General features: G+C 46.1%; 1 protein-coding gene across 1 annotated transcript in view; it reads left to right on the forward strand.

Annotated features, from left to right (window-relative positions):
- The window catches only part of PTPRM (protein tyrosine phosphatase receptor type M), a 763,379-nt gene that overhangs the window by 663,135 nt on the left and 72,802 nt on the right, over window positions 1-27,442 (forward strand). Inside the window, exons 21-22 of the mRNA XM_057526667.1 lie at window positions 15,157-15,233; window positions 18,910-18,946. Of these exons, the coding sequence (XP_057382650.1) occupies window positions 15,157-15,233; window positions 18,910-18,946 (114 nt within the window). The remainder of the gene's footprint in view (window positions 1-15,156; window positions 15,234-18,909; window positions 18,947-27,442) is intronic.

The raw sequence follows: 27,442 nt of genomic DNA on the forward strand, positions 1-27,442 counted from the left end.
TGAGCTCATTAATCCTCAGGACACTTGGGGTAGGGAGGTCAGTAATAGCCCCATTTTGAGGACAGGAAACTGGAACTCAGAAGTTAAATGGTAGTGCCTGTATCACAACAGTCATTAGCAAAAGAGCTAGGATGATATCTCAGAAATTCCCAGTTCCTATGCAAAGGAATGGTACCAATCCATAATGCCTCGGACGGTTTTTAAATCGAGCCCAACCTCATTAATGTTCCGTAACGATGCCGGGATGCCTGGTGGATTGATGAGCTTCCTTCTTCCAGGGCTGAAGCCATCCATCCCCTGCATTAAACTGCTCAAAGCCACATGTGACTGCACCGAGGTACTGACAAGGTACTCACGGAATTAATACTATCTCTAAAGATATGTAAATTTAAAAAACAACAATAATGTGAAATATAGAGCACCTAGCTCATCCTCCCTTATTACTTGTAAGAGAACAAACTTGAAAGGTTTGGATACTCCAGCAGAGCTATATATTATCTTTCTTGATTGTGAAAGTGCGGTTAGATTTTATCTGCCTGAGTTAACATTTTCTTGGTAGGACAGTTGAGCTTCTATAGCAGCGCCACCCAGTAGAATTTTCTGTGATTGTGGAAATGTTCTGTGTCTGTGCTGTCCGGTGCAGTACCCCTCACCATACCAGCATTTGAAATGTGGCTGGTGTGACCAAGGAACTGAATTTTCTATTGTATTTAATTTTAATTATTTTTAATTTAGATCGTCCATGAGACGAGAGGCTCCCGTATTAGATGGTGCAGACCTACAGTGTGTTTCATTTTAAAAAAGAAAGGTGTCGGGGTTTACATATAATATGAACCATCCCAACTGGGCCTGAACATGTCCTGTTTTCCCTTTGGCCACTCACAAAGCCAAACCACTGGTTTTGCAGATGGCAAGTGCTAGCTTTGGGTGTCTTGTGCATTCATTTACTTAGAGCTTCATTTTTAGAGAGATGTTCCCCTGAGATCTAAGGCTTCATTGCCCCTCAGTGAATTCAGTCAACACTTGGCCCCCCGAGGACCCCAAGGTGATGGGGACGATGTCCCCGCCCCCAGGACAGAGCAGCCCAGGCAGATGAGAGGCTGTGAGTCTGGTCACTCTGCACCAGGACGCAGTCCTGCGTTGGAGCTGTGTGTACAGTGCTGTGTGCTGCAGGGGCTCAGAGAGGGAAAGCATTATTTCCAGCCAGAGAGGGTCATGGGAAGAGTCCACTGGCCAATATAGATCCTCCCAAGTTCCTTCGTGTTCTCTGCGAGCCTGCTGAAGCTTCACACCCTCAAAAGAATCCAGATTTCTCACAGTGGCTTATAGGAGTCTTCCCAGGGTTCCTTCAGCTCTGCCACTAACTCCGAGGAGGTCCACGGAGGTAAAATGGGGACTTCACAGCCATGCCACCCACGCCAGGTGGAAGAGATGTCAATGAGCCCTTGTCCTGCGGCCGCCATATCCGAGGTGTGGGCCTCACCCCGAGCATCTGGAGAGCAGCGTGCAGGGCTCTGATTTGGGCTGTGCTCAGAGACCCGGCCTGCCTCTGTTCAGTGTGACTTTGACTCTGCTCCTTCCCAATGCGTAGCTTGATGGCTGCACTTGGTAGATGCTTGAGAAATAGTTTTGAATGCTTAAAGAAAAAAGTGATAAAAGCTAGCATTTGCTGAGCACTTGCTATATGCTAGACACCCCTGTTATACCTGTTAAGCCCTTTATACCTGTTAACTCCCTCACTCCCTGTAATGATCCTGTGACATGAGTAATATTGTTTATCTGTTTTACAGGAGAGGAAAACTGGAGCATAGAGAAGGTGAAAGGGTTACACAGTTAATAAGATGGGGACAAGATTCCAACCCAGGGGCAGCTCTTATAACCACCACCCAGTGGATGCTGGATAGTCAATCCCCACTGGCCATTAGCATCATTGCCTGCACAGGCCAGTGTCTGTGACAAGAAGCAGCTTAAGGAGACTTTCACCCCCCTCATCCCCATTCTTCATCTCCCCAGGCCACCTCCAAATAAATACACAAACTAAGTACAAAGAGTACGCTCCCTGTTGAAGGCAGCTTCAAGCCAAGTCCTCCAGCCCCCAGGCTGACCCCCTGTGGCCCCCTGTTCAGAAATTCTGGAGCTGCCGCTGTTATGGGCCTTCTACAGAAATTCTTATTTGATGGCTTCAGATCTGTTGTCTAAGAAAGATATTGGGGTCAGGGTCTAATTTATGTATTAATTGTTAGCCTGTCATCACTAACCATCACTAGCTCAGAATGGGCGTCACCACCAAGATCATCTTCAACTCTCAAGACCCTGCGCTTAGGACAGATTATCTCATCGCCCTAGGCAGGCACTGGCTGTGGTCTGTGTGTCCAGCAGAATGTTGTCAGAGATGGAGAAGGTTTAAATCTACCTCCCACCCCCATGAATGTACCATCTGTGGGCTGGACCAGACTAGGATGCACGTGAACTAATAGGACAATGTAAATGACTAAGGGAAAAGCCTTTGGGGGCAAAAGAGAGGAATTTAGGATTGGGAACTAGAAGGCACAGTTCAGAGTCTGTTTCACCACGTGTTAGCCAAGTGACTTCGGGAAAGTCATGAACCTTCTCAATGTCCCAGTTTCCTAAAAAGCCAGCTGTTGTGGAAATGAACTGAAACGCCACATAAAAACATCACTGATTGTTGTTACCTTTGAAAAATCACATCTTTCTTCTCTGTTACTCCTTACCCTTCCTCAGCTTAGTGGACTCAGTAGGTCATTTAAAATGGAAAAACAGAAGCAGCATTTGGAAGTCTCGGGTTGGAAATGATGAACTTGTGGATAATTGCAGGCGCCACGTTGCTCCCTGATTGTCAGCAGGATTCGGCACAGCGACCCGCTCTTCACGGGCTGTGACCAGGGGCTCTATTTCTGGAGAGTTTGCCTGGCTGTTGCCTTTATTCCTGATAAATCCCGGGGTGGGGGTAGGATTTTCCAGCTCTCACCTGCCTCCACCTCACCTGTTGGGCTCTTTCAGTGTTTCTTCCATCAGCTTGCGTTGTTTTTGTGCTTTTGTAGGGACAACGTCAGAAAGATGTCCTCTGCCCAGGCAGCTCTGTCCAGTCTCCTGATCTCACCCCTCAGCTGCCGTGGCATTCTGAAGGCTTTCCCCGTGCACACACTGTCTTTTTTTTAATGTATTTTTAAAGTAAAAATTGTCTATATTTAAGGTGTACAACATGATGCTTGATATAGATAAATAGCGAATGATTACGATAGCCAAGCTAATGAAAGTATCTTCCCCTCACGTAGTTGTCATTTTTTATGTGTGGTGAGAGCACCTGAAATCTACTCTCTTAGCAAGTTTCTGGATTCAATACAGTATAATTAACCATCGTCATCATGGTGTACATTCAATCTCGAGACTTAGTCATCCTATGTAACTGCCACTTTGTACCCTTTGACCAACACCCCCCCATTTTACCCCTTCCCCCCGCAAGCTCCTGGTAACCACCCTTCCACTCTCTGCTTCTATGAGTTTGACTTTTTTTAGATTCCATGTACAAATGAGATCATACAGTGTTTTTCTTTCTGTGTCTGATTTATTTCACTCAGCATAAGGTCCTAAAAGTTCATCCATGTCGTTGCAAATGGTTACCTTTTCCTCTAGTTTTCTATTGCTTTCTTAAATCCCTCTAGGACTGTCTGTGGTTGTTTATATAATTGTCTATAACGGTCTATGCTGACGTATTCTGAGACATCAGCCACTTAGGCCACCTACCGAACAATTATTAATGCTCTTAGAATAGGGTGTGCAAATCCTTAGATGCTACTAGAGCTAAATAGCAGGAGTTTGGTACCACATATGGGTTGCAGAAATACCGCTACTGCTGGCTGGCTTAAATACCAGAACTGCCCTGATGCCAGCCCATGCCAAGTCTGGTGTTAGAACTCACAGCCTGAGTGCCGTTTCTCCAGGGGGGCCCCAATCCAGCATGAGCTCCCCAGTAGGGTCTGATGAAGCCACTGCAGTGCTAAGCACCCCTCTGAGAATCACCATTTGGAGCTGCTTCATTTGAGACTGTATGTCTTTAGTTACGGCAGCGAAAATGAATCTTTGATAGTGTTAAAGTTGTAGAAGGATTTCAGGAATAAAAATACTTATCTAAATCACCCTAATGTATACACTCATACTGGTTGTTTCTTTAAAGGCATGGAGAAAAGTATTACATCTCCCTTCCCCACTAAGAAATTCTGTAATTGTGGAAAAATCAGTTTCCCTGACTGGGAAGCCTGCTTCAGGGAGTCTAGGCTTTGGGAAAAGCACCACTAACTAGGATGAGGAACTGGGGGATTCAATGAACTTGTCCTAGAGATTCTTGTTAGTGCTTTTCAGAGAACATAAGAAGTGCTTTAATGATCACATTCGTAGTTTTGCAACAGTGTTTGCATATAAAATGGTTTTAATGGTGCTTTAAAACTGTTTATTGGCTGTTGTTCTTAAGTAAGGTGAACTTTTCCCTCATTTACACGATAAATTTGCTGAGCTAGCCCTTTCCAAATATAAACAAATACCCCATCCACCATTAACAGACACACACACACACACACACACACACACACACACACACACACACACACACACACACGCAAGCGTAGCCCTCCTGATAGTCTCAGCAGTTCTTAATTGTAATTAACAATTACAATTGAGAGAATAAGGTGCAAGTCAGACAAAAAGAATGAAACTCTGCCATTTGCAGCCACATGGATAGACCTAGAGGGTATTACGCTCAGTGAAATAAGTCAGACAGAGAAAGGAAAATGCTGTATGTTACCACTTATATGTGGACTCTAAAAAATAAAACAAACAAATGAATATAACAAAACAGAAACGGACTCACAGATACAGAGAACACCTAGTGGTTACTAGTGGGGAGAGGGAAAGGGGGAGGGAATTGAGAGGTACAAACTACTATGTATAAGATGAATAAACTACAAGGATGTCATGTACAGCACAGGGAATATAACCAATATTTTATAATAACCTTAAATGGAGTATAATCTATAAAAATATTGAATCACTATCACTATTTTATACACCTGAAACTAATATAATACTGTAAATCAACTATACTTCCACTGAATAGATAGATGTTAGATAGATAGGTAGATAGATAGATAGATAGGTAGATAGATAGATGGATAGATGGATGCAAGCCAGGGCCTGACGCAGGTGAGGAAGGGAGCCTGGTCCAGGCGGAGGCCCTGAGGGAGGGACGGCCAGCCCGGGTCAGCGTGGCGTCGGGGACGGTAAGGAGCTCGTGTAGCTGGAGCAGAGGGGGCGCCATCCAGGGGAGGGGCCGGAATTGTGAAGACCCTGGGGGACAGCAGTGAGCCAACACAGACTCAGCCCCTACCCTCGGGAAGCTGACATCTCCTTTGAGAGGAAGAGAGACTTGATTATACAAATAAATGAAATAAACATAGAAAGGAAATAAAAGTCAAGGGCCATAAGGAGAGGAGCGCAGTCCTACAAGAACCTGTACGTGGGAGCTGACTGATTCCAGAGGATGTGGAATGAAGACAGCTGACCCAGGGGCTAGAGCAGGGGGGGCGCAGACATGCGGGAACCCGTATTTTGAGGAGGGGAAGGAAGGCGGGGTGGCCAGACCTGGGAGGGGTGGAAGGGGGAGGTCAGCCCGAGAGAGAAGGAGGTGGGAGCCAGGCCTGCAGCGCCTTCTGGGGCAGATTCAGTGTTTTGGTCGTTATTATAAGAACAAGGGACACCTCATTAAAGGGTTGGGAGGGAGGGTTAATCTAATTTACATTTGGAAAGATTAGTCTAACTGCAGTAAAGAGTGAATCAGAAGGGGACCCTAGCTAAAAGATTCTCTCTTGGCCCAGGTGACAAGTGACGGTAATGTGGCCTAGAAAGTAGTAGTTGGATTCAAGGAAGACACAGGGTCAGAGGTGACTCCCGTGCTTCTGACTTGGGTGGATGGAGGATGGACGGCGGACAGATGGACAGATGGGAGGACGGGCTGTTTACGAGATGGGTAACCCTGGAAGGGAACCAGACTTGGAGCTCAGGGGCGGCAGTGAGGTCGGCGGTAGCAGGGAAGGCTTGTGAGTTGAACCCGGGGATATACTGAGACGCCTTTGAAACATTCAGATGGGATGTCAAGTAGGCAGTTCTGTGGGCGGCTCTGGAACCCAAAAGAGATGTAAATTTGTGAATCTTGGGGCACTTCAGTGGTGGTCGTGAGGTCCTCTGTGGAGGGAGCATGGAGGGCGTCAAGGGCCTAGCACCCAGCCTGGAGGGGCTTTAAAAATGAGAAATACTGAGACAAAACCGCTTAGCATGTGCAAAGGAGCACGTGTCGTGGAGGGGAGGGGGCACGCAGGGCGTCCTGCTGGGGGGTCTAGTACAGTGAAGACGGTGATGTAACAAGGTGAGGAGCAGCCGTGAAACTGCTGGAATGAGTAGGGGAGGGGCGAGGGAGGGGCGGCCCTGACCGTGAGGACCCACGACTCTTACATGAAGGGGAGGCCCTTCTGAGGTCTGGTTTCCGTCTGGACTCAGGGTGCCCGTGCTTAGTGAGGCGACTAAGAAGACAGTGTGAGCTGTGACCCGGTCTCTCCCACCCGAGTCTTCTCACCAACAACCCCGTCTCCGTGGCCCGGGCTGAGGGCTGCACGTCCCCAGGACTTTGTCTTAAAGCAAGGTGCTTCTTTCTGCTAACTGAGCAACCGTGTCACTTCTGAGGGACGTACTACTGTCTGGTCCAGGTTAGGTATAAAGGCAGGCGAAGGCGGGAGAGGGGGACGGGGTGAGTGTAGGGGGCAAGATGCACTGGGAGAGAGAGCTTCCTGCATCAAAACTCCGGCGGACGAGAGCAAGACAGAAACATCCCACAGTATGTGCAGGAAAGAAGAGGGTAAATTCTAGAAAAATCAGGCAAAATAAAATTAAGAGTCAGGGGATCTGCCAGGAATCTGAAAATAAAGAGGAGGCGTCTCTGACAAAGGGTCCAGGTAAAAAAGTCAGAAACAAGGCAGGACTAAGAAGTTGGCGACACAAAACCAGCAGCAGGAGTGAAGCTTAGCACAGAGCCAGCCAGCGCTCAGCCGAAAGCTCCTTCTTGCTTCTTGCTCAGAAGCTGCCTGGCTGGGCCTGAGCCCACCCTCCATCCCCACCCCCGTGGGCAGCGGCAGGGACCCCAGGCTGGAGCAGTGGGGAGAGGTGCAGGACGCCCAGCGCTTCCTGTCGGTTACCTTGGCCCCTCTGCCTCTTGTACCTTGAAACCAGTGCAGACCAGCCCTTGGCAAGATGTAACCACAGGAAGAGCAAGGCTGCTATTTGCAGTGATCAATTATAATTAAAATTAATTTTGAGTCTCCTGTCGGTGGGCAAATGTTACATACATCACTGTGATACCAGTTTGCCTTAAATATGTCATCAATATTCAGCAGAAAGGGAGAATTGGTTAGAGATGAAAGATTATCAGTGACAGACTCCATTTGTGCCACTATAATAATATCTAATCACTTACAGGTTCTGACTGCAAGGCTGTGACCCGGATCCATCGTGTTTAATGTGAAAATGATGTTAAAATATTTGAAGCTGTAGATGTATTTTAAACATAATGTTATTTGATAAAAAGGGCATAAATAACATGTTTCAGGGACTGATGGACCTGCTTTAAATCTCTAATTACCCCACCTCTAATGTGTGAAGGCAGTCATACACACACACACACACACACACACACGCATGCATGCATATCTATGCACACACACATAGATACACACATATATACATACCCACACGTAAATACATACATATATACAAACATACATGTACACATATATACATATATGCATATAAATTCATACATATATATACACACCATAAATACACACATACATACATATATACACACACATACATACATACATATACACAGAGAGACATATTTATGCACACATACATATGTACATACATATATACACGCATGTAAATACATACGTATATAAACACTATAAATACACACATAAATACTACACATGCATATATGTATAGATGTATACATATATGCATATGTATATACACACACCATAAATACATACACACATACATAAATACCCACATGCAGACATACATTTGGAAAAGTCCCAGCCGATTATACTTTTTCAGCATTAAGCAATGGTTTGTTTTGACCAGGTCTTTATGGGCCTGTTTCTTAACCAAAAATATAATTTTTGCCCTATTTCATGTAGTAAGGGCTTTTTTGAAAGAAATTGGAGGAATAGCAACGGATCTTTAATGCAGATTGAGTTTCTCAAAATGGCAGAGTTTATTACCCTTCTAGATGGGGTAACATTGAGTTGTGATTATTATATAAACATTAATTGAGGTTTGATCATATTCCTTTCATCCATGGCTAAATAGGTTTCTTTTTCCAATTATAAAAACAATTCATACACATTAAAGAAAATGTGTGCAGTAAAGAAAAGAGGGGGGAAATTGTCCAGGACCTCACCAAACAAATTCAAACCCTGCTAGCATTTTATTTCTATTTCCTTCAAATCTCTTTTCTCTATGCCTTGAAGTTGTTGGCTTTATTTTGTAAAATAAAAATAGATTTATTGTTTTCTTTCTGATTCCTAAGACAGTATAAACTATGTAGACAATTAAAGTGGTACATAAAATCATAAATGGAAAAGTAAATATCCCTCCAGATTTTGCCACCCAGCAGAAGCCCCATTCCTTCAGTTGCCCACTATGCCTTCCTAGACACATATCCAAATGCATTCGATTATTTCATATAAACAGACTCTTAGGAGACTTGCTGCTTTGTAACCCGCTCTCCTTCACTTACAGTATGTCACAGAGATCTTTCCAAGTAAAGAAATTAAAGGTGTAGTAACCCTTTGTAATGATCGTTTCAGATTCCATTGTTTTATAAGATCACTGTTGCTCAATCCCCTGCTGAAATCATTGAATGGTTTAAACTGGGTGGGGAGAAAATAAATTGTGTTTTAGAAAAGTAGCTCTCAGCATGGATTCACTGGAGAGGGGGCAGTCTGTAGGCAAAGATGAAACCGTTCAGGTGAGAAAAATTATCAGGTCATGAAGTCACAGCAGTAATGATACAGGTGCCAGCTCACCTTTACTTAGTTCTAACTATGTACCAGGCACTAATGCATGACTCAATCCTCACAAAAACGCTGCAAGGTAGGCACTATTTTATTTCCATTTTACAGTGGTAGAAACTGAGGCACGGAGGTTAAATAACTTGTCCAAGGTCACACAACTGGAAAGTGACAGAATTAGGATCAAACCCAAGGATTTTTACTCCAAAGCCTGTGATCTTAACCTCTGTACAACACTGTACAGAATCAGGGATGAAAAACAAAAGCTGCGGAGTAGATTCCAGGGGAATCAGATGAAGGAGTTGTTGAGAAGTATTCGGCCTATTTCCAGACCTTTTCCTGTTTCCTCTTTAAAACTAGCTAAACTCATCTTCCCCAAAAAGTGGGTGCGTGGAGTTTTCAGTTCCTCTCTGCTCTGCTGGTCCCCTAACAAGCCTACTGGGCTCGTTGTGCTGTGAATTGCCAAACTCCAGCAAGGGTGTTGCTTTTATTTGTAGAAGAGAGTAATTTCTTTTTTTATTGTATTTTATTCCTTTTTTTAAGTTGATTTTCAGTGTTTCAGGTGTACAGCAAAGTAATTATATAAAACTGAATATATATAAATAGGTTATTACAAGATATTGAACATAGTTCCCTGTGCTGTACAGTAGGTCCTTGTTGTCTATTTTATATATAGTAGTGTGCATCTGTTAATCCCCAACTCCTAATTTATCCCTCCTCCTCCCCTTTCCCCTTTGGTAACCGTAAGTTTGTTTTCTACCTCTGTGAGTCTATTTCTTTTTGTAAATAAGTTCATTTGTATCATTTTTTTAGATTCCACATACAATCAATATCACATGATATAACTCCAGAGTCAGGCCCTTTCAGCCTTACTGGACTGTGTCTCCCAGAAACTCCAAGTCCTTGCAGTCTTGACCACTTGGCTTTCGTGGTCAGTAACTGACTTATTGTTAACCACAAATCCCACTGGATTTCCCAACCTTCATACCTGAGCAATCGAGTTCTCCAAGCTTCTTCCTCCTTTTGACCCAGTTGCTGGACTCTGGCCGACTTCCAGCTGGTCGGCCTCCAAAGCCAACTGGGAGGACGGGGCTCAGCCAGTGGGCAGCTGGCATTTCTGTGGATCCTTTGCCTGAGTGACCCCATATGTGCTTCAGGCCAGAAACATCCTCTGGGCATCTCCCTATAGTCATTTGATACTATTTAGCCCCAACAGAAGGAACTGAGCTTTCCTAAAAGAATGGTTGGTACATATTAGTCTTCTTAATTGGCATCAGATTCAAGGTGAATCAGATTTCAAGAAAATACGGCAGTGAACCTCCATGTACTGCTTTATTTGCCTCCAACAATCTATATTTATTGCTTTTATAGTCACCTGAGATGAGGGCTTGATGTGAAAGAGGATGCCTGAGAATCCAGTTTCTGTTCCCAAGTCGTTCTCAGGTATCCGAGCAGCAGCTTGGAGTAGACTCTTGCGGCTGGAGGGGCGGATTCTCTTACTTCTTTTGCTTTTACTCTCACTGACACAGCGTGGAGGAGGGTGATACTTTCCTATTTATTTCACTGCCGTTTAGGACGGATGGTTTTCCCAACAGCCTGCTGGGAGGCAGAGGATTAACTTGATAAGTGCTAACATCCCACCCAAGAAGGGCAGTTGTACAAGGACCAGCCCCCCTCATTTCATGGCTGAGTAATATTCTCTGTACATATTGTACCACATCTTCTTTATCCATTCTTCGTTCCAGGGACATTTAGGTTGCTTCCAAGTCTAGGCCCTTGAAAACAGGGCAGCACTAAATGTTGGGGTGCATGTATCTTGTCGATTGATGGTTTTCCCAAGATATACGCCCACAAGTGGAATTGCCATATCCTCCGTAGCTCTAATTTTTAGATTTTTAAGGAAACTCCATACTCTTCTCTCTGTGGGCTCAGCTCCTGCCCCCGTGTTCTCCTTCCTACCCGAGGGGCAGCCCACTCTCCCTGCTGAAGTACCTGCCTGCCTGTCTCAACTTGCACCGACTCATCAGTACTCACACTTATGTTGTCACAGAAAGAAAGAACACCTCGTAGGCCTCATTTCAATAATTCCCAAACGTACCTACTCAGCACACTTTATAAAGTATGGCAGTTGTCCTCAAGGAGCAGGTCATATAGTCACTGCCTCTCCTTCATCGTGGAAGGGAACGAGCCCCTCTCAGGAGGAGACCAGCAGAGGGGACCCCACGGGCTATGAGACAGCGAGTTCTCGAGGTGCCCTTCCCACCTTGAAAGTGCTGCTTCCTAGGAGCCCAGGGCTCGAGTGGAACATGAGGAGGTGTCCTGCAAGGAGGCATGGAGAAAGTGGACTCTTAGTTTTTTTTAAATTTTGGTAGCAGACACACAGCATAAAACTTACCATCTTAACCATTCTTAAGCGTACTGTTCAGTGACATTAGGTTTCTTCTGCACCCATGAAACAAGAGCTCACTCTTCCCCACCATCCCAGCGCTTGCCAACCACTATCCTACTTGCTGCTTCCACGGATTTGACCACTCCAGATGCTTCATATAAGTGGGATCATACGGTATTTGCCCTTTTGTGTCTGGCTCATTTCACTGAGCGTAATATCCTCAAGGTGGACTCTTTTATTTTTAAAGTGTGAAATATAGGTACAGAAAAGGGTATAATACGTCCATATATGGGTTAATACATTGTTGTAAAGCAAACACTCGTCAAACCACTAACCAAGTCCACAACAGGACCATGGCCAGCACCCAGGGAAGCCCCAGTGAGCCTCGCCTGAACACAACTTGCCCTTCTTCCGCCATATTCATTAGCCTAGGGAAGAGGTCATCCTTGGCGCCCATAGCCGTGTGTTGGGCAGAATCACTGCTGGGCTGTGAGAGGAGCCCTGCGGGTGGGCGCTGTGACCCTCATGAAGGATCCTTGTGGGGATGTTCGGAGTGGACACTACGTGGTCTCTGACCACAAGGGGTCATACATAGTCTTGTAGAGTCAACTTTAAAATACAGAAAGAGCATGCATATAAAGAGAAATAAAAACAATCCAGTCTACATAGGAAATAGGCTTTATATGGGTCTTACAGGCTTCTATGTCATGCGGGGAGTGGAGTAATTAAATTTGGAGAAATAATATGTAAATGAGTTGTGTCCTTAGGGGGTCAGTAGTTCCAGTAAAAACCAGTTTTCCATTTCTTTGTAAATTCATTCCATGGCATATCCTGATTTAGATTATCTACTTATCTATCTATATCTATATACCTGCATAGATTGATCTATCTATATCTATTTATCTATCTAGATAACTAGATCTGGATATAGATCTGCTGGTAAATTCTCCTTGAACCAGTTGTAACATCTTCCTGCTTCCTTCATTAACTAAATAAAAATCTTTGACATGTGTTGCTCTTTAAAAAAAATGGAGAAATAGCAGTGAAGTTAAAAAAAAAACCTGTGCGGGGGGTTAACTGATTGAATAGTAGAAGATGTTGGGGAAATTCTTTATTTCAAAGGCTCTGTTGATGGGAGATGAGAGTGCAGCCTTGTCTGAGATCGAAGTCCCTACTGAGAACATTCCAGAACCACTTGAGAGGCCCAGTGGTGGTAGATCACGGGGACTGGGTAGCATTCGTCCTGAGGTTCTCAGGGAAATAAAGCACAAAAGAGGAGGGATTCTGACAAGAACAACAGATCCTGAGATAGCCTTGCATCTAAAGATTAGGAGGCTCCAATGCGGTGCCTGCCTTTTAAAGCACAGCCCAGGGAAAGTCAGGGAGAACAGGGAGTGAACCTAACCTCCTTCCGAGGAGCCAACTGAAAGCCCAGTGTGTGCAGAAGAGCCGTGGTTCGATTCTGTTGTAGCATCTCTCATTCGGGAAGCTCCAATGGCTTTACCCACAGAACCGCTTCGAGCTCCCTCTGCAGTAGCCGTGTGTGCACTGGCTCCGCCAGCACATGCAAAAGCGGTGGCAATCCACACGTCCCAGTGCCCCAAGAACCCGCCCCCCCACGACACGGGCAAACTCTGGACAGGGGCCTCTGGTGTTAAGCAAAATGAATTCTAGGAAACTAGTTCTTGGAGCAGGTCACCACGGGGAAAATTCCTGCCTGCCCGTGGGTCCTGGGTTGCTCTTGTTGGTTTGGGCAGCCAATGTAAAGATGGTGAGAAGCAAAGCACGAGTGTGTGTCACCCAGCACGTGGTGATCACAGCAGCTGGTGTCATCCATCACTCGCTGTATACCGGGCTCTGCGCTCATCTCTTCCTGTGTGTTATTTTCATGCTCACCGTAACCCCATGGGGAGGCACTGTGAATCCCCATTTTGCAGCTCAGGAAAGGAAAGCCCAGAGAGACGAAGCAACTCGCCTGAAATCACAAGTGAGGGGTTCCAAGCGGCACCCCTGACCCCAGAGCCCACACGCGGGACCGCTGCCCGCATGTGTTCTCCCTGAGCAGAGCAGGGAGACACGGCTCCCTCCAGGCTTCGCCCGTGTCCCACCCACTTTATCCCCACTCTCCGGGTAAATGTACTGAGCCCAGGCTAATCGTAAGGCACAGACAGGAAATGATATGACCGTCTGTCAGGAACTGGAGTGAGAAGCCCCATCAATGAAGGAGAGTTAGAAGCTCGACACAGATCTCCCTCTAGCCCCACTGTTGGAAACAGAACGTTCCTCCAAGGAGGGCTGAACCAGAGGGACCGGCTGAAACGCTGGCTCTCACTCATTAGCATGTCAAGCCAAGGAATGGGTTCAAATCGACAGTTCGTCCAGTGACCTTGGGTCAGGCGGTCTGTCACCTGCAGGCCCCCTGGCTCTTGCCTCAGCCTGGGGGTGTCATTTCTCACCCACTAACCCAAATGAAATGTCGGCAGTTTAGAGGCAGGACCTCCCACTGCCCTGCGTCAGGGGAAGAGTGGTTTGCAAAGTGCTCCCCCCAGACCACCTGTCAGAGACCACACTCCCTCCCCCTCAGAGCAGCTGACCTTTATCTGCCAAATATTGGGTTTGGGTGTAAGCTTTCATTGGAAGAAAGGGCTCCTCTGCTTCAAAGAACATTCATTTAGGAAAACAATTTTTAAAGGACGCATTTTTTAAAAAAACAAAAAGTTCACTTTTGACTCATTTAAAAGATATTTGGGGGAAATTCTATGATGTTCCAGACTCTGATATAGGGGTCAGGGGTAGGGCAGTGAGCAAAACAGGAAAATCCATGCCCTTATAGAGGTTTTAGCACTTTCCTTTTTAAAATTTAGATTTCAAGGAAATTATTGAGATGTCTCAGTAGCATTTATGGAGAAAATTTTCCATTCAGAAAAAATGTTTACTGTAGCTAATTGGTACCACCATCACGACCCCTATACAGTATTTGGTGTGTGTTGGCAATTTGTGTTTTTGTTTAATCATTAAAACAGCCCAATTTGAGGCAGGCGCTGGCATCCCTCCTTCAGGTGAGTGGCCGAGGCTTGGTGGTGTAACTGAGTGGCCTGGGGTCACGTGGCTGATGGGGACAGCCTTGCTCCACCGGCCGATGCCCTCGGGGCAGGGGGAGAGAACTCTGGGCCAGTGACTGAGGTTAGAACCGTGTCCACATCTCCTGGGAGGCTGGGCCGTGGTTTATAACCATCATTTGTCGAGGTGGATGTCACAGGCAACCTTCAGAATCTCAGGGCTCATGTGTGATTTAGTGAAGTTGTTGAATTTCCAGTCCAAGAAATCAAGAAATCATTCCACTGTGATTCACAGGACTCTAGGTAGAAGTTTCAAACCTCTGCCAATGCTTCACGTCTGTAAATGATCAAAGAATAAGTTAATGAGATTTCCTGTAAAAACGCAAAGGATTATAAAAACCCTTCCCTGTCTTAAGAGCAAGAATGTAGGCGTGTAGTATTTAATTCTTCGTTTATCTTTAAAGCAGCGTGGATGTGGATGACCTCTCTGTAATGTACTTAACAAGGTGGAGCTCTGAGCAGCCCGACAGATAGCTCTTGTTAATTGCTGGTTTTTTTCCTTTTGCAGATGATCATTCCCGGGTGAGGCTGCAGACCATAGAAGGAGACAACAACTCAGACTATATCAATGGGAATTATATCGATGTATGTATCTTGAAACTGTCAGTAAACCCGTGTGTTCTGACACATAGCACCCCGTGTGTCTGCTCTAAGATGGGTGGACACAGGCTGGTCCAACTCTGGGAGCAAACACATGCCCTGTCCCATACACGCAGAACATGTCCCATACATGAAGACATGTCAGCCTCGGGCTGGTGAGCTCCCCGTGATGTTCCCTGCCTTCTTTGCCATCCCACGCTTCTGTGGACTAAGAAAATGGTATTTCCATTTTTTTGTCAACAACTTGGATTATTTGACACTTAAAAGAGTCTGCTTGCATATTAATAGGACAAAACTCTCTAATTCCTAATTTGGTGATTTACCATCTCTTGTCATCACAGCACTTTCAAGTTGCCTTCAAAGTCATCTGCAGCTGTTAGCCAGGACCTCTGATGCATGCAAGACGTGTCATTAAATATGTAGGCTGCTTAATTATTGAAGCCTGCTCCTTTGTTCATTCTGCGTCATGTTAACTTAATGTCTTACATTAGAATAAATTCTTAGGGAGACAGCATGTTTTCACTTGAAAGAATGAATGAAATCAAAAGTATAGACTGAAAATCAAGGGAAAGTTGCTGTTACCTCCAAGGCCCAAGTTTACATTAAACAGATCTCAGTTCCCAAGACATCCTCTGTGCTTGGACTTCATACTGTTTCTTAATCCATCAGTACTTCCTTGCACAAGTTTTATTCAGATATGTGGATTCCTTTCTTGTCTTGGTTGAGTATTACTAAAAATACTAGCGTTACAGTCTCTAAGAGTTCTCTAAAAATGACTACAAGAATGTTACGTGTAGTGCTTCTTGGGAGGGTTTGGCATTTGGGGGTTATAGATTTGAGGCCTGACGGAGGATTATTTGAAGACTAATTCGTATCTCAGTCTTCAAACAAAGACCCCTAGACCCTACATTTGATGATGACCAAAAACATATGCAATCCAAGGTTGAAGTTTCTATTAAAGCAAGGTTTCCTCCAAAGGCACATTGCACTTATTACTTCATTTGGGAAATATTTAGGGAGTGCCTTACAGGAGTGCTCAGAGGTGCCCAAGACCTTGTACCTTCTCCCCGAGACCTCACAACTTAGGAGCTGAAGTAAGAAACGTCTTCACTCTGACACTCGTTCCCTGGGGAGAGTCCAGGAACACCCTGTTCACACCGCAGTCCCAGCTCCCACAACCCTCTGGGTCCTCAAGCAGAGGGACAGTGTCCAGGTCCCGCTGTACCCCTGCCCCTGACACAGGCCTCGGGTGCTGTCAGTCCTCAGCGTCTGCCGAACCACCCTCTGAGGAGTGGCTGTGATCAGATCGGGCTTCGTCCTGGAGGCCATTTGAACTAAGCTTTAAAGAACGGCTGGGTAGAGACACAGAGGAGGGAGGACCTAAAAGTAATGCAAATACCAGATTCATTAGTTCTCGTTTTAACAGAGAAAAGAGTCAGAGTTCAGTACCCCTTTTCACTTAGTCAATGAGATTTTATTGAGCACCTATTACAGGTCAGTAACTGTTTGAGGCACTGGTGTTGTAACTGTGCACAATTCAGACCAAAACCAAAAAGAAAGCTCTGACATCATGGATCTGATGGTCTCACCGGGGGGAAGAGACCACAAATGAAACAAGTCGGTTAAGTCTCTCTGGTGTCGTAGACGGTAGGAGGAACACAGTGGCGGTGGAGTGTCAGCTCCACCGAGAAAGTGGGGGTCTGGGCCGGGGAGATATCTGGGGGCTGAGCCTCCAGGCCGAGAGGCAGCCCAGGAAAGGCCTGGCTGTGGGGCATGTCCGGCAGCTGTGGAGGGTGTTGGTGGAGGGTGTGAATAGGGTGGCTTCCGGGCGATGGGGTGAGGGAAGCCTGGGCAGGTGACGTCCACGGTGGTGAGGAGGTGGGCTCTTCCTGTGAGCTGGGTGGTCATAGAGGGACGTGCGCAGAGGAGTGAGGGATCTGGAAGCCGCGAGGAGGATGAACTGTAGGTCGGCGGGGGGTCAAAGCGAGGAGGCCCGCTAGGTGGCTGAGGGTGGCCTGGCCCAGGGCAGGCGGCCAGAGGGAGGGAGGTGGGAGGATCCTGGGTCTGAGCTGAGGTGGAGGCTGGGGAAGGAGGGGCCCGCATGCCTTCAGGAGGTGGGGTCACTGTTATCTGAACAGGATTGTGGTGGGACAGACTCTGGAGTGGGGAGGAAACGAGGAGCTGGGTTTATATGTGTTCAGCTTTAAATGTGCATCAGACGTCCGAGTGGAGGTGTGAGTCGGCACTGGTTCGCCCCAGGGTTTCAGGGCAAAGGCCCGGCAGGAAGTGAGGATGCAGGGCTCCCGGGACACCGGGTGCTGACGGCCGTGAGGCGGGAGAAGATCATCAGGGGAGTGGGGTAGACAGAGCAGAGTCCAGACACAGGGCGTCCCAGCATCACCACCAGGGACAGGAGGAGGGGATGAAGGAAGGAGGCGGAGGAGCCGTGGCCAGGCAGGAAGAAAGCCAGAGCGTCACATCCGGAAGCCAGTGAAGAAGGCATTGCGGGGGTTCGGTTGTGTTCATGCTGCTGGCAGGTCAAGCAGGGGAGGCCTGGGAACTGCCACTGTGCTCAGCATCAGAGGTCTCCATGGACCGTGCCAGCTGCTGCAGTGTAACAAATGAGCCCCCATCTCCCAGCACCTTGCAGGCTGGCACGTACGGTGATGAGTCCAACCAGGTCTTGCTTCGTGCAGCTTACCAGCTGGCAGGAAATGACTGATCATCTGAATAACCCTACTTAATATCTGTCATGACTCTATGTCAGACACCTGCAGCAGGCCAGTTGTACAAAAGAATGTGTTTGCTTTGGTTGTTCCCTCTTGTAGACTTGCTTTTAAGAACAAAAAGATCTAACAGATATGCATCTAAGTGGTCTGAGAAATTGGTATTTCCTCTCCAAGTATCTTTATTCTCTTTCTCAGCTGGCTTTGGGCATAGTATTTTGGGTCATCTCAGGGGACAGAAAGGGGAAGTATTAAGGTCTGTGGTGATATTATATGTTACCTGCGTGTCATTTTCTCTAAATTGGCTTTATCTTTCCCAGATATTGATCCTGTGACGTCCCTTGTTTCCTTCTTGCTTTGGTCCCAGTTTTCATCTTTCCCCCTTGTAAGGTCATGATAAAAGGAAGGGGTCTTGCAGAACTTCTACCTCTTTAAATTCCTGGTCCTTGCTACAGCATCATGTCTTGGTATTAGCAGTGTTTAAAAATGATGTTTAGTATTACTGTTGATATAACTGCCTATATTGATGTAACAGAATATGCGTTAAAGCTTTGTCACATTGCCAATAACATCCCAAACACAGATGAAATCCTCTTGCACATTCCTAGCCGGTTTACACTCTAATCAGAATTGTGGTCATGTTATTTCAGAAAATCCATAAGTTGTTGGTGTTTTTTGCTCATCCATCATCTCGTAGCCTGTGTGTGATTAAGTTACTCACCCACTCCCCGCCGTGCAGGCATCAGAACTGTTATATTTGATGCACCTTGGCTTATTAAGAGGTGCTCAGTGGTCCCAGGTCTGATCATGTAACTTTCAAATGATGCAGCTATTGGTATTTGTAGGTGCATTCATTTTGGCAAACTTAGCATGTGACTTCTGTGCTGCTTATTGATTTTTCAGTTTGTCAAATATTCTTTCTCATTTATTTTTAGGGCTATCATCGACCCAATCATTATATTGCTACGCAAGGTAAGTTGATTCCAGCTTTGATGTCTTTCTTTGGTTGTTTGCCCGCTGTGTCATTTCATACCCAGCCCACCCTCCCTAGGAGCTCTGTTGCACAGTGCTGCAGCCCCGATGATTGCAGTGCTAGCCATCAACATATGCATCCTGGTTTCCCATCAGAGGTCCTGGTGATGTAATCATTCAGTTAGAACTTCATGTTGAGATCATTAGAAGAAATGTGTTCATCAGTTAATTATTGAATTAACTCTGTCTACCTTAGCAATTAATCTGACATTTGCAAAAATTGATATATAGATATTCGTTGAATAAATAGGTACTGAATAAAGACCTGAGCTGGTCACTGCTGGGAATGCAAGCTGAATCCAGCAAGCACCCCTCTCACATTGGTGTGGGTCAGTGGGGAGAACATTTGCACATGCGGTATCACTTAAAACCTTGTGCGCAAGGTACAGATAACAGGTTAGGGAAACTCGGACAAGAAAGAGGTGGCTTTCGGGTGGGATGATTCAAAAACAGCCTTGTGGCAGAGGTGAGCTTGCGGGGAGAAAACATCTAATTGAGAGAGACATCACGAGCAAAGATCTGAAAGCAGTGAGTCAGTGCTCCCGGGTAGAAAGCAGTTGGTGGCTCACTTTGGCTAAAGGAAACAGAAAGAAAGTCAGAGGAACGTGTTGGGGAAGTTCATGGCGTGGTTTTGTTCTTTTTTAATTTATTTTATTCAAGTATAGTTGTTTACAATGTGTTAATTTCTGCTATCGAATCACAAAGCGATTCAATTGTACATATATATACACGGCGTGGTTTTTAGACCCCACCAACGATGGGGCGGGTCATCTGTAGAGGGTGAGGGTCGTGGGAGATCTGAGGATTTCAGGAAGAGGCACTGTCAAGGATGAGTTGGTGAGTCAATGCAAGGTGAACCAAAGAAGTGCTGGGAAGCAGAGAGGACCTGCTAGGGTTGAAGAGTTAGGGATGAATAGAGAGTACGTTCTCTCCCTTTTATTATTTTATCATCGTTTCTGGTAATGCATCATATCCCAGAAACAAGAGCAGGGAAATCAAAAGGATGCAACCTGCCAACATTTAGGGGTTAGCCGGAGGTTGCCCAAGAGAAAGTCAAGGAGCAGGGGAATCAAGGATGACAAGAAATCATGGTGGGAAAAGTCTCAGATTGGAGGTGGGGAGGGCAGAGATGTCCAGTGCGCCACAAGGAGAAGGAAGGCGCTAAAGGATTGAGGCCAAGTTCAGTGAATGAGTCACGAGGTAGAAGAGGCGGTCGTAGCCAGAGACCAGAATCCCAACACTTAGAGCAGCAGCGGCCGGTAGAACTTCCTGCATTGGTGGAAATCTTCTCTGTCTGTGCCATCCAGTATGGTAGCCGCTAGTCATTCGTGGCCACTGATACTCAAAATGTATGCGCTGCGAGTGAGGAACTGAATTTGAAGTTTTAATGTTGACTTAAAGAGCTACATTTGGCTTTTCCCCACTGGTGGTGTTGGGCACCAGAGCTGTGGGGTGGACAAACTCTAGGTGTAGCCGAAATGGGAGCCTTACCCTCAAGCCCCACGGCCACGGCAAAAACCTGGTGGCACCGCTCGTAGAGTCCACAGTCTTGTGTCACCACTTATAGATTCTACACCCGGGTCCAGTGTGCTTCCTTCCCTGGAATGACGTCAGTAAGGTCTCCTTCCAAGGTCGCCTTGCAGTCAGAAGAAACACCGCACGGGCAGTGCCCAGTGTGAGCCTGGCACGAGGCAGGCCCTCGTTAGGAGGTGCTAAGGGCTTCAGAGAGCAAGTGCCCAGCTTGTCTCACATCTAGACAGAACGAGGACATGTTTCCGGCCCTCTGAGTCCAACCCTGGGAGCTTCCAAACCGAACTAACCAATGGCTGTGGAGGAACCATCGCTCGTGCTTCACATCGATCCGCAAGGCTTTCAGAATGCCCCCAAGTCAGGGTCATAACAGCTCTGATTTAATGCATCTGATGATTATTTGAAATTTGCAGTTTTTACAAATTTACATGAAAATTTTATTGCAAAATATACAAAACGCTTCTGAGTTCTTGATTAGCAGCCCACGTTTTCATAGAAAGTATAAGCAAAAAATTAAATCTGATTCAAATTTTCACAGTTTTCACTGTAGATTCATGTGACTGAATAGGCAGCAGAAGTAGAGATTGAAACCCCCAAAGCCCTACATGGGTCTCCTCCCTTCGTTCATTCTGTCTGCCCCTCTGTCCCTGAGGGAGGTCACGATACTTAATTGCTTAGCAGTCGTCATTGGCAGCCTTCAACCTCTCAAGTATTAATGAGCAGATATACTTGTAGGCAGCTGAGAAATAGCAAATGTAATGTTTGTAGGAGACCACCACGGTGCCTTTAGCAGAGAAGGGTACCCCGCTGTGCACAGAGCGTGGCCCTTTCCTCAGTGCTGGGTGGGCTGCAGATTGGACTTCACCACCAGGCAGTTCTTACATCGCTATTATTGGTGCAGCAGGAGGAGGGAGAAGTGAGCAGATTTTTAATCTAATGTTCAGTCCAGACAGTACCCATTATTTTATGAGTAATACCTTCAGACCGTGATGTGCAGATTAATAAGTCAGAATGTCTTTTCTAGTGTGTGCCACAAGCGCAGTGTAAGTGGTGGCCTCGGGTCGCCGGTAATAAAGATTTCTGCTCGTCTGCAGTAATTGACCTGGACAAGGTATATAGAACATGCTCGTGGGTAGCTTTCATTAAAAAAACAAAAACCACAAACAAGCTGATTCTCAAAGTCCAGCAAAAAGGGTGATGAAGACTAACAGGCAGATGCAATTTTTGAATCCCTCCTTGCTCTTTTTTTTTTCCTCTCTATTTTGCACGGAGTCTTTAAAATCAGTTCACAGCAGGAACCCCTGAAACTACATGAATGGTCCATTTTCCTGACAACTGGTTTTATCCCCAAGAGGTGGAAACACATAGATTTCTAGCAAGTCCCTTCAATACAGAGGGCATGTCATGAATTTATCCCTTCAGCCTCTCCCCCTCCCTCAACTTTATTGATTTTTTTCCACCAGTAACTGGCTTTGACCTTTGATGATAATGGTAATGTTTCTGCAAATTGAAGGGACCGCATTCAAGCCAGATGGGTGGCTTTTTGAGTGTGTTCTTCCCGTCTCCCCACCCTTTAATTGTTTTCCATCTGGCAGCTAGTATATTGATGACCCGGTATGCACTTCATCCCATCTGCCTGGCCAGCCATTAATACAATTATAACACTCAGGACTTACGACTTGGCGTGCCAGGGGTCAGAGGAGAGGAACTCACGTCTGTGACTGCTTTTCCACACTCAGAGCCGGGGCAGAGCTGGGATTTCAAAAGCTGGTTCACGGAGAGAGGCAGTACACAGGTGGGTAGGGTCACCCAGAACCGATCATAATCAATCACAAGATTCCCCATAGAGACCACCACACGGGCCATGAGCTGGAGGAAGCTACGCACATCAGAACCGGTCCTCCAAGGCGATTCTGGAGAATGCCTGCCAGCCACGTGGTGCGGGAACGAGAAGCGTTCTCTTCATTGTTGTTTAGGTCTATTTTTCAAACTGACTTCAAGGGTCCTGCTTCAGAGAACTCAGGAAAGACAGTGCGAGGCAGTTGTGGAAGAAATGGCTGTAAGTCTGGGATGGACATGGCTGTCCAGCGCCCCATCCCTCTGCCTCACTTCCAAGCTCATCTGTGGGCTGGAGATGCACAGAAAGATGGGGGGATCCTACCCAGAGGATAGGAAATCCGGGGGGGCACGTCGCAGTCACGGGGTAGGGCACCCGCGCTTGGCCGGGTTTCAGAGGAGCCGGAGGGGGGTGGATAGAGCGGGAGGCGGGTCTTCATCCAGAGGATGAGCCGAGCGGGAGGACACCCGAGGTCCAGGAGGAGCACGGCCCCTGGCAGTGGGCAGGAGGGAGACCGCCTGAGGGGGAAGGGTCTTCATCCACGGCATCTTGGGTCTTCTGGGTTGCTTCTTGAAATGGATCGTCTCTCAGGACAAATTCACACAGACACACAGTTTTACACGGAAGTTCAGGCATTCTCCAACTTACTAAAATCCAGCCTGAAAGATCTATACCCCCTAGATTAAGACCCCTGAATTAGAGGGGTTAAGAACAAAGAACTGACAGGTAAAGTGAGGACATGATTAAAAGGCTTTGAATAAGGAGTGTTATTTAATGAAAGGCAGAAAGGCAGGGAGGGAAAAAGGAAGGATGTTTCTACGCCATGTGGTGGTGAAAACAGTGCTTTAAGAAGATTAATTAGTGTGGAATTATCCTGGAGAGAAAAACCTGCAAACAAAGATAACAGGGAGTAACCACAAGAAAATTTGGGATAGAAATGAATGACTCAGACAACAGGAATGGCAGAGGGCAGTTGTAGTTTTTATTTTACTCAACAATCCAGGTTGCATACAACTAAAGTATGTTTTCTAATATTAAATATGTTCTGGTGTCAAAACTGTTGATTTTTAAGTGTGATTCCTTCTCATTTAAGAAAAAAATGATAGATACATTTTCTTTCTGTATTCGTACTTTGGGTTTATATAGTACTTTCCTTTCTGAAACTTGGCATTTTTCTTTGTCCATCATTCAGTAAATATTAAGTGCCTTTTATGTACTAGGCTTTGTGCTGTAACTAATTTAATGTATTTTCTGTCCTCTGACCATTTAAGATATTACTCGTCTCATTTCATAAATAGATTTGAGGCCCATGGGGAGAACTAACACGTAGCTGAGTGCCTGTGCCTTGCATGAGGGCTCTGCAAGCATCTCTCTAGTGTCTGGTGGGGCAGGATAATGTACGATCCCCACCTTGCACTGCGTGCTGCCGCTTCTGTGGGCCTCACGAAGCTCACCCCCCAAAATCACGTGGTGAATCTTTTACAAAATGAGTCTAGGATCCAACCTCTTCCTCCTAAGTTGTGATGCATCTCAAAAAGCAAATTTTCTATGATACGTTCATATCTGAAAAGACTTCTTAATTAAAATTGTCTTAAATGTCCTGAAATATGACACTGAGCGTTTGGAGTTGCCTTGTTCCCAGCTGGGCATCTGGGCATCTGTTTGGAAGACACCCTGGTCCAGGGCTTAGCCGATCCAAGGAGTTAATGCTGATGGTAACAAAGAGACTGCGTGGCAAGATCAAGGCCGAGCTCAGAACTCTAGTTGGGTGGCCAACCCTGTCGAGTTAGCACAATTCAGAAAAAAAGAAACGATAAAGTGGGTGTTGGGCCACCTATACTCAAGGAGAGTAAATTATATGGATTTGAACAATCGAGAATTAAAAATATGTTCATCTTTCCTGCCCAGAGACTCTGAACGCTCAGTGTCACATTTCAGGACGCCAAGTCACGCTGGCATAGACCCAGGAACCGAGAGAGACTTACTGTCCATCGGACAGAACTGCCCTCAGCCTGGCAAGGGTAGTCTGTGTCTCAGGCCAGCCCCGAGAGGAAGATGCTTTAGCAGAAGGCTGCTTCACGGCCTGGCATCCGCAGAAGGGCCACAGGGTTCATCCACCGATCCCCAAGCACCTACTCACGGCCTGGTGGAGGGCGGGCACGAAGCAGATGCCCAGTGGGCCGGCAGGAGCGCGGGAGGGAGTGAAGAGATGAGCAGACGCGTGAATGGGGAGCTGCCACGTGCCCCGCACCAACCAGGGAGCAGAATACAACATCCAGGCCAAACGGCACCTCCACTGGCCTGACACGGTGTCTACTGAGCTGGATGGATTTTTAGCTCCAGTATCTGTGACTGTGTCTATTCTAAGTTAAGGGCTGGTCACCTCCTGTTCTCGTGAACACTTTCTCTTTCAACATGTCTGTAAATCAAGGCACTGTTTTTGGAGACTGTCCACCTTGTCGAAGTCACCTTGCTTAGCTCCACGCTGACTCTGCTCATGCATATATGGTCCCCCAACTACACCTTAGATAGTCAGTCGTATTTGTCCACAAGTATAAGCTGTTACTTATTTGGAAAAGAGAAACCTAAAGCAAACTTCCTCCAGAGACTTTGAGCTAGGGGCAGACTCTTACATGAAAATAATAAAAACGTGGGGTGTGAAGGTTTACAGTGGAAATACCTCCTGTCCTCCACTACTGCAAAACAGTTGGAACTTTGCTACAGTGACTCCATTCTGTTTACTTTTCATTTGTGTTTCTTCTGCATTTCATCCACACACCCTGTGTGGCATGAACATTGTTAGTAAGGATTTTCAGAAAGATGAATATGGGTTAAGTTTTCCCAGGCGTCTGAAGCAGTAATTACCAGTACCTAGAACAGCACACTGCTTCCCCCAGCAAGTGGAGACTTGCCAGAGGGTCAATGCAAGTTCTACACACTCTGTAAAGAGCTTTTGTCTCCTGGGTTCTGACCTCCAGGTGGAGATGAGCACTTGAAATCATTTCTCAGTAGAATTGAAAGGAAACATTTTTTTAAATCAAAAGCTAAGCCTTCAGTAAACAACTTTTGTTTTTATTCCTCCAAGCACCAGCTCTGCGCACACCTCAAGTACAAACTCTCCATTAGCTGCTATCGTTCTTCCTGGCTAAGCTATTCCCGCATTGTCAGTGGGTTGTAGGTTATGTTTGGATTCACTTATCATATCCTAGGAGAGATTGATTTAAAAGTATTGCCCGGTAAACTGGAGTATGCTCTAGTTTCCAAACTTAAATAGGGAGGCTTTGAGGAAGTGTGATTTATACCTGGAGAGACAGTGACCTCTGAGGAGGTCTAGGTATTCCCGACACCCAGGGCCAAGGTCTCCATGCAGGGCCCACCCTCATCTTACTCTCCATCTGCAGGTGTCTAAGGGAAAATGAACAATTTCAAGAAAACAGCTTATCCACAAACTTCCTTTAAAACAATAGTTTTTCTTCACCAGATTAATTTCAAAAGCTACTGGCCAATTAGCCAAAAGGTCGGATCACAGACATGGCTCAGCCCTGTGGTCTTAATAAACTCGCACATTAGAAGTGAGAACGTTTAAAGACAGCTTGCATATTAAAAGATGAAACCAAAAACAGATCACGTTAGGTACCATCCGTTAGTGTTGTCGTAGATGCTATCACGGAAACATATCCCTCAAGGAACAGAACCTAAGTTGATACAGAATAATTTGAAGACAAATGCTGTCCCACAGGTACTGGGTCCTCAACTGCCTGGAAACAAATGCTTTTTAAATCTTTCAGAGCAATTTAGAAGTGTTCCTGATTTGAAGTAGAAAAATGATAGCATCTTTTAGAGGTGGTTGAAACTTTAAAAAACCTTTTAAGTCCAACTCTCTTGTTTCGTGATTGAAACAGATGAAACTTAAAGCACAAATAGATTTAAGTGACTCTCATCGTGTCAATTCAAATGAGTCACGATTGCAAAAGGATTTGCGAACTGTATGGGTGAACATTCGTATTTGAATAGTGCGTACGCCGTGTTCAACTTAGGAGGAACATCATGTGTTTCCGGCCTCCTAAGGGGCCTTGGTTAACAGTGAGGAAAACGTAGGGGGTCACATCTTTCTTCCAGGTTCCATCCTGAAAGGACAGAGCTGTGACTCACCCCCCAGGTGCTTTCTCTGGGGCTGGCCTCCCCCGGCCTTCACCCCTCTTTGCAAAGCCAAGCTGTTCCTTTCAGGCATAGTTCATCGGAAATTGAACCAATATTTCTGTGCATCTACCAAGTGCCTGCTAAGTACAGGGTCGGGAATAGAGCGTGACTCAGGAATTACACAGTGTGCCGTGTATGTAAGCAACCAGCTGTTACCAATCTGTGAGTTTACAGCAACGTCAGATTTGGGCAGTATTTTAGCTGTTTCTCTCTCCCAGCCCTAAACCATTGAGCAGGTGGAGAAGTGAGGCCTGATTTTTCCCTAGAACCACACTCTTCCTGCGTCTCGGAACCAGGGTCCTTTATCGCCCATCGATACAGTTTTGGACAAGTTTCTCAAGGCAGCAAACTTGAGGAAGTTTCTAGCCACTGCAAGTTCTTTTTCTCGCCTTCTCACTCAAAGGGATGCTTCTGGAGATATCCCAATGCCGTTGAAAACTTGAGATTGCCTGCACTCCGCCGTGCCTAGGGTGTCAGCTTACCTCTACTTTATTCATTTATCACATTCATTCTCTTTTTCTTAAATAAAAATGGATCCCACTTGTGTACTGAAAAAAAGCTTAATTAAAGAAGTTGGTGAGTAATGCAAGCTTTTATTTCTCTGGCAGTGGCCCCTGAAGCATATGAAGGGAGGTTTTCCCCTTCGCTTTGCTTCTCCTTGACAGAAGGCAGGCAGATCCTTTGGGTCACCCAACCCCTCCACTCTGAAGGCTGCCATTCTTTCTTTTCTCCTTGATGGCCTTCTCTCTGTGCCCCTCTTTAGAGCATGAACAAGCACTCAGGATGAGTGCGCGAGGGTTCTCTTTGGAGACAGGCCTGATGGATGCTCTGTGACTCCGCCAGCAACAGGCTCTTGTAATGTGGACATC

This window comes from Balaenoptera acutorostrata, chromosome 13 (genome assembly GCF_949987535.1).
Source record: "Balaenoptera acutorostrata chromosome 13, mBalAcu1.1, whole genome shotgun sequence".
Taxonomy (NCBI): Eukaryota; Metazoa; Chordata; class Mammalia; order Artiodactyla; family Balaenopteridae; genus Balaenoptera; species Balaenoptera acutorostrata.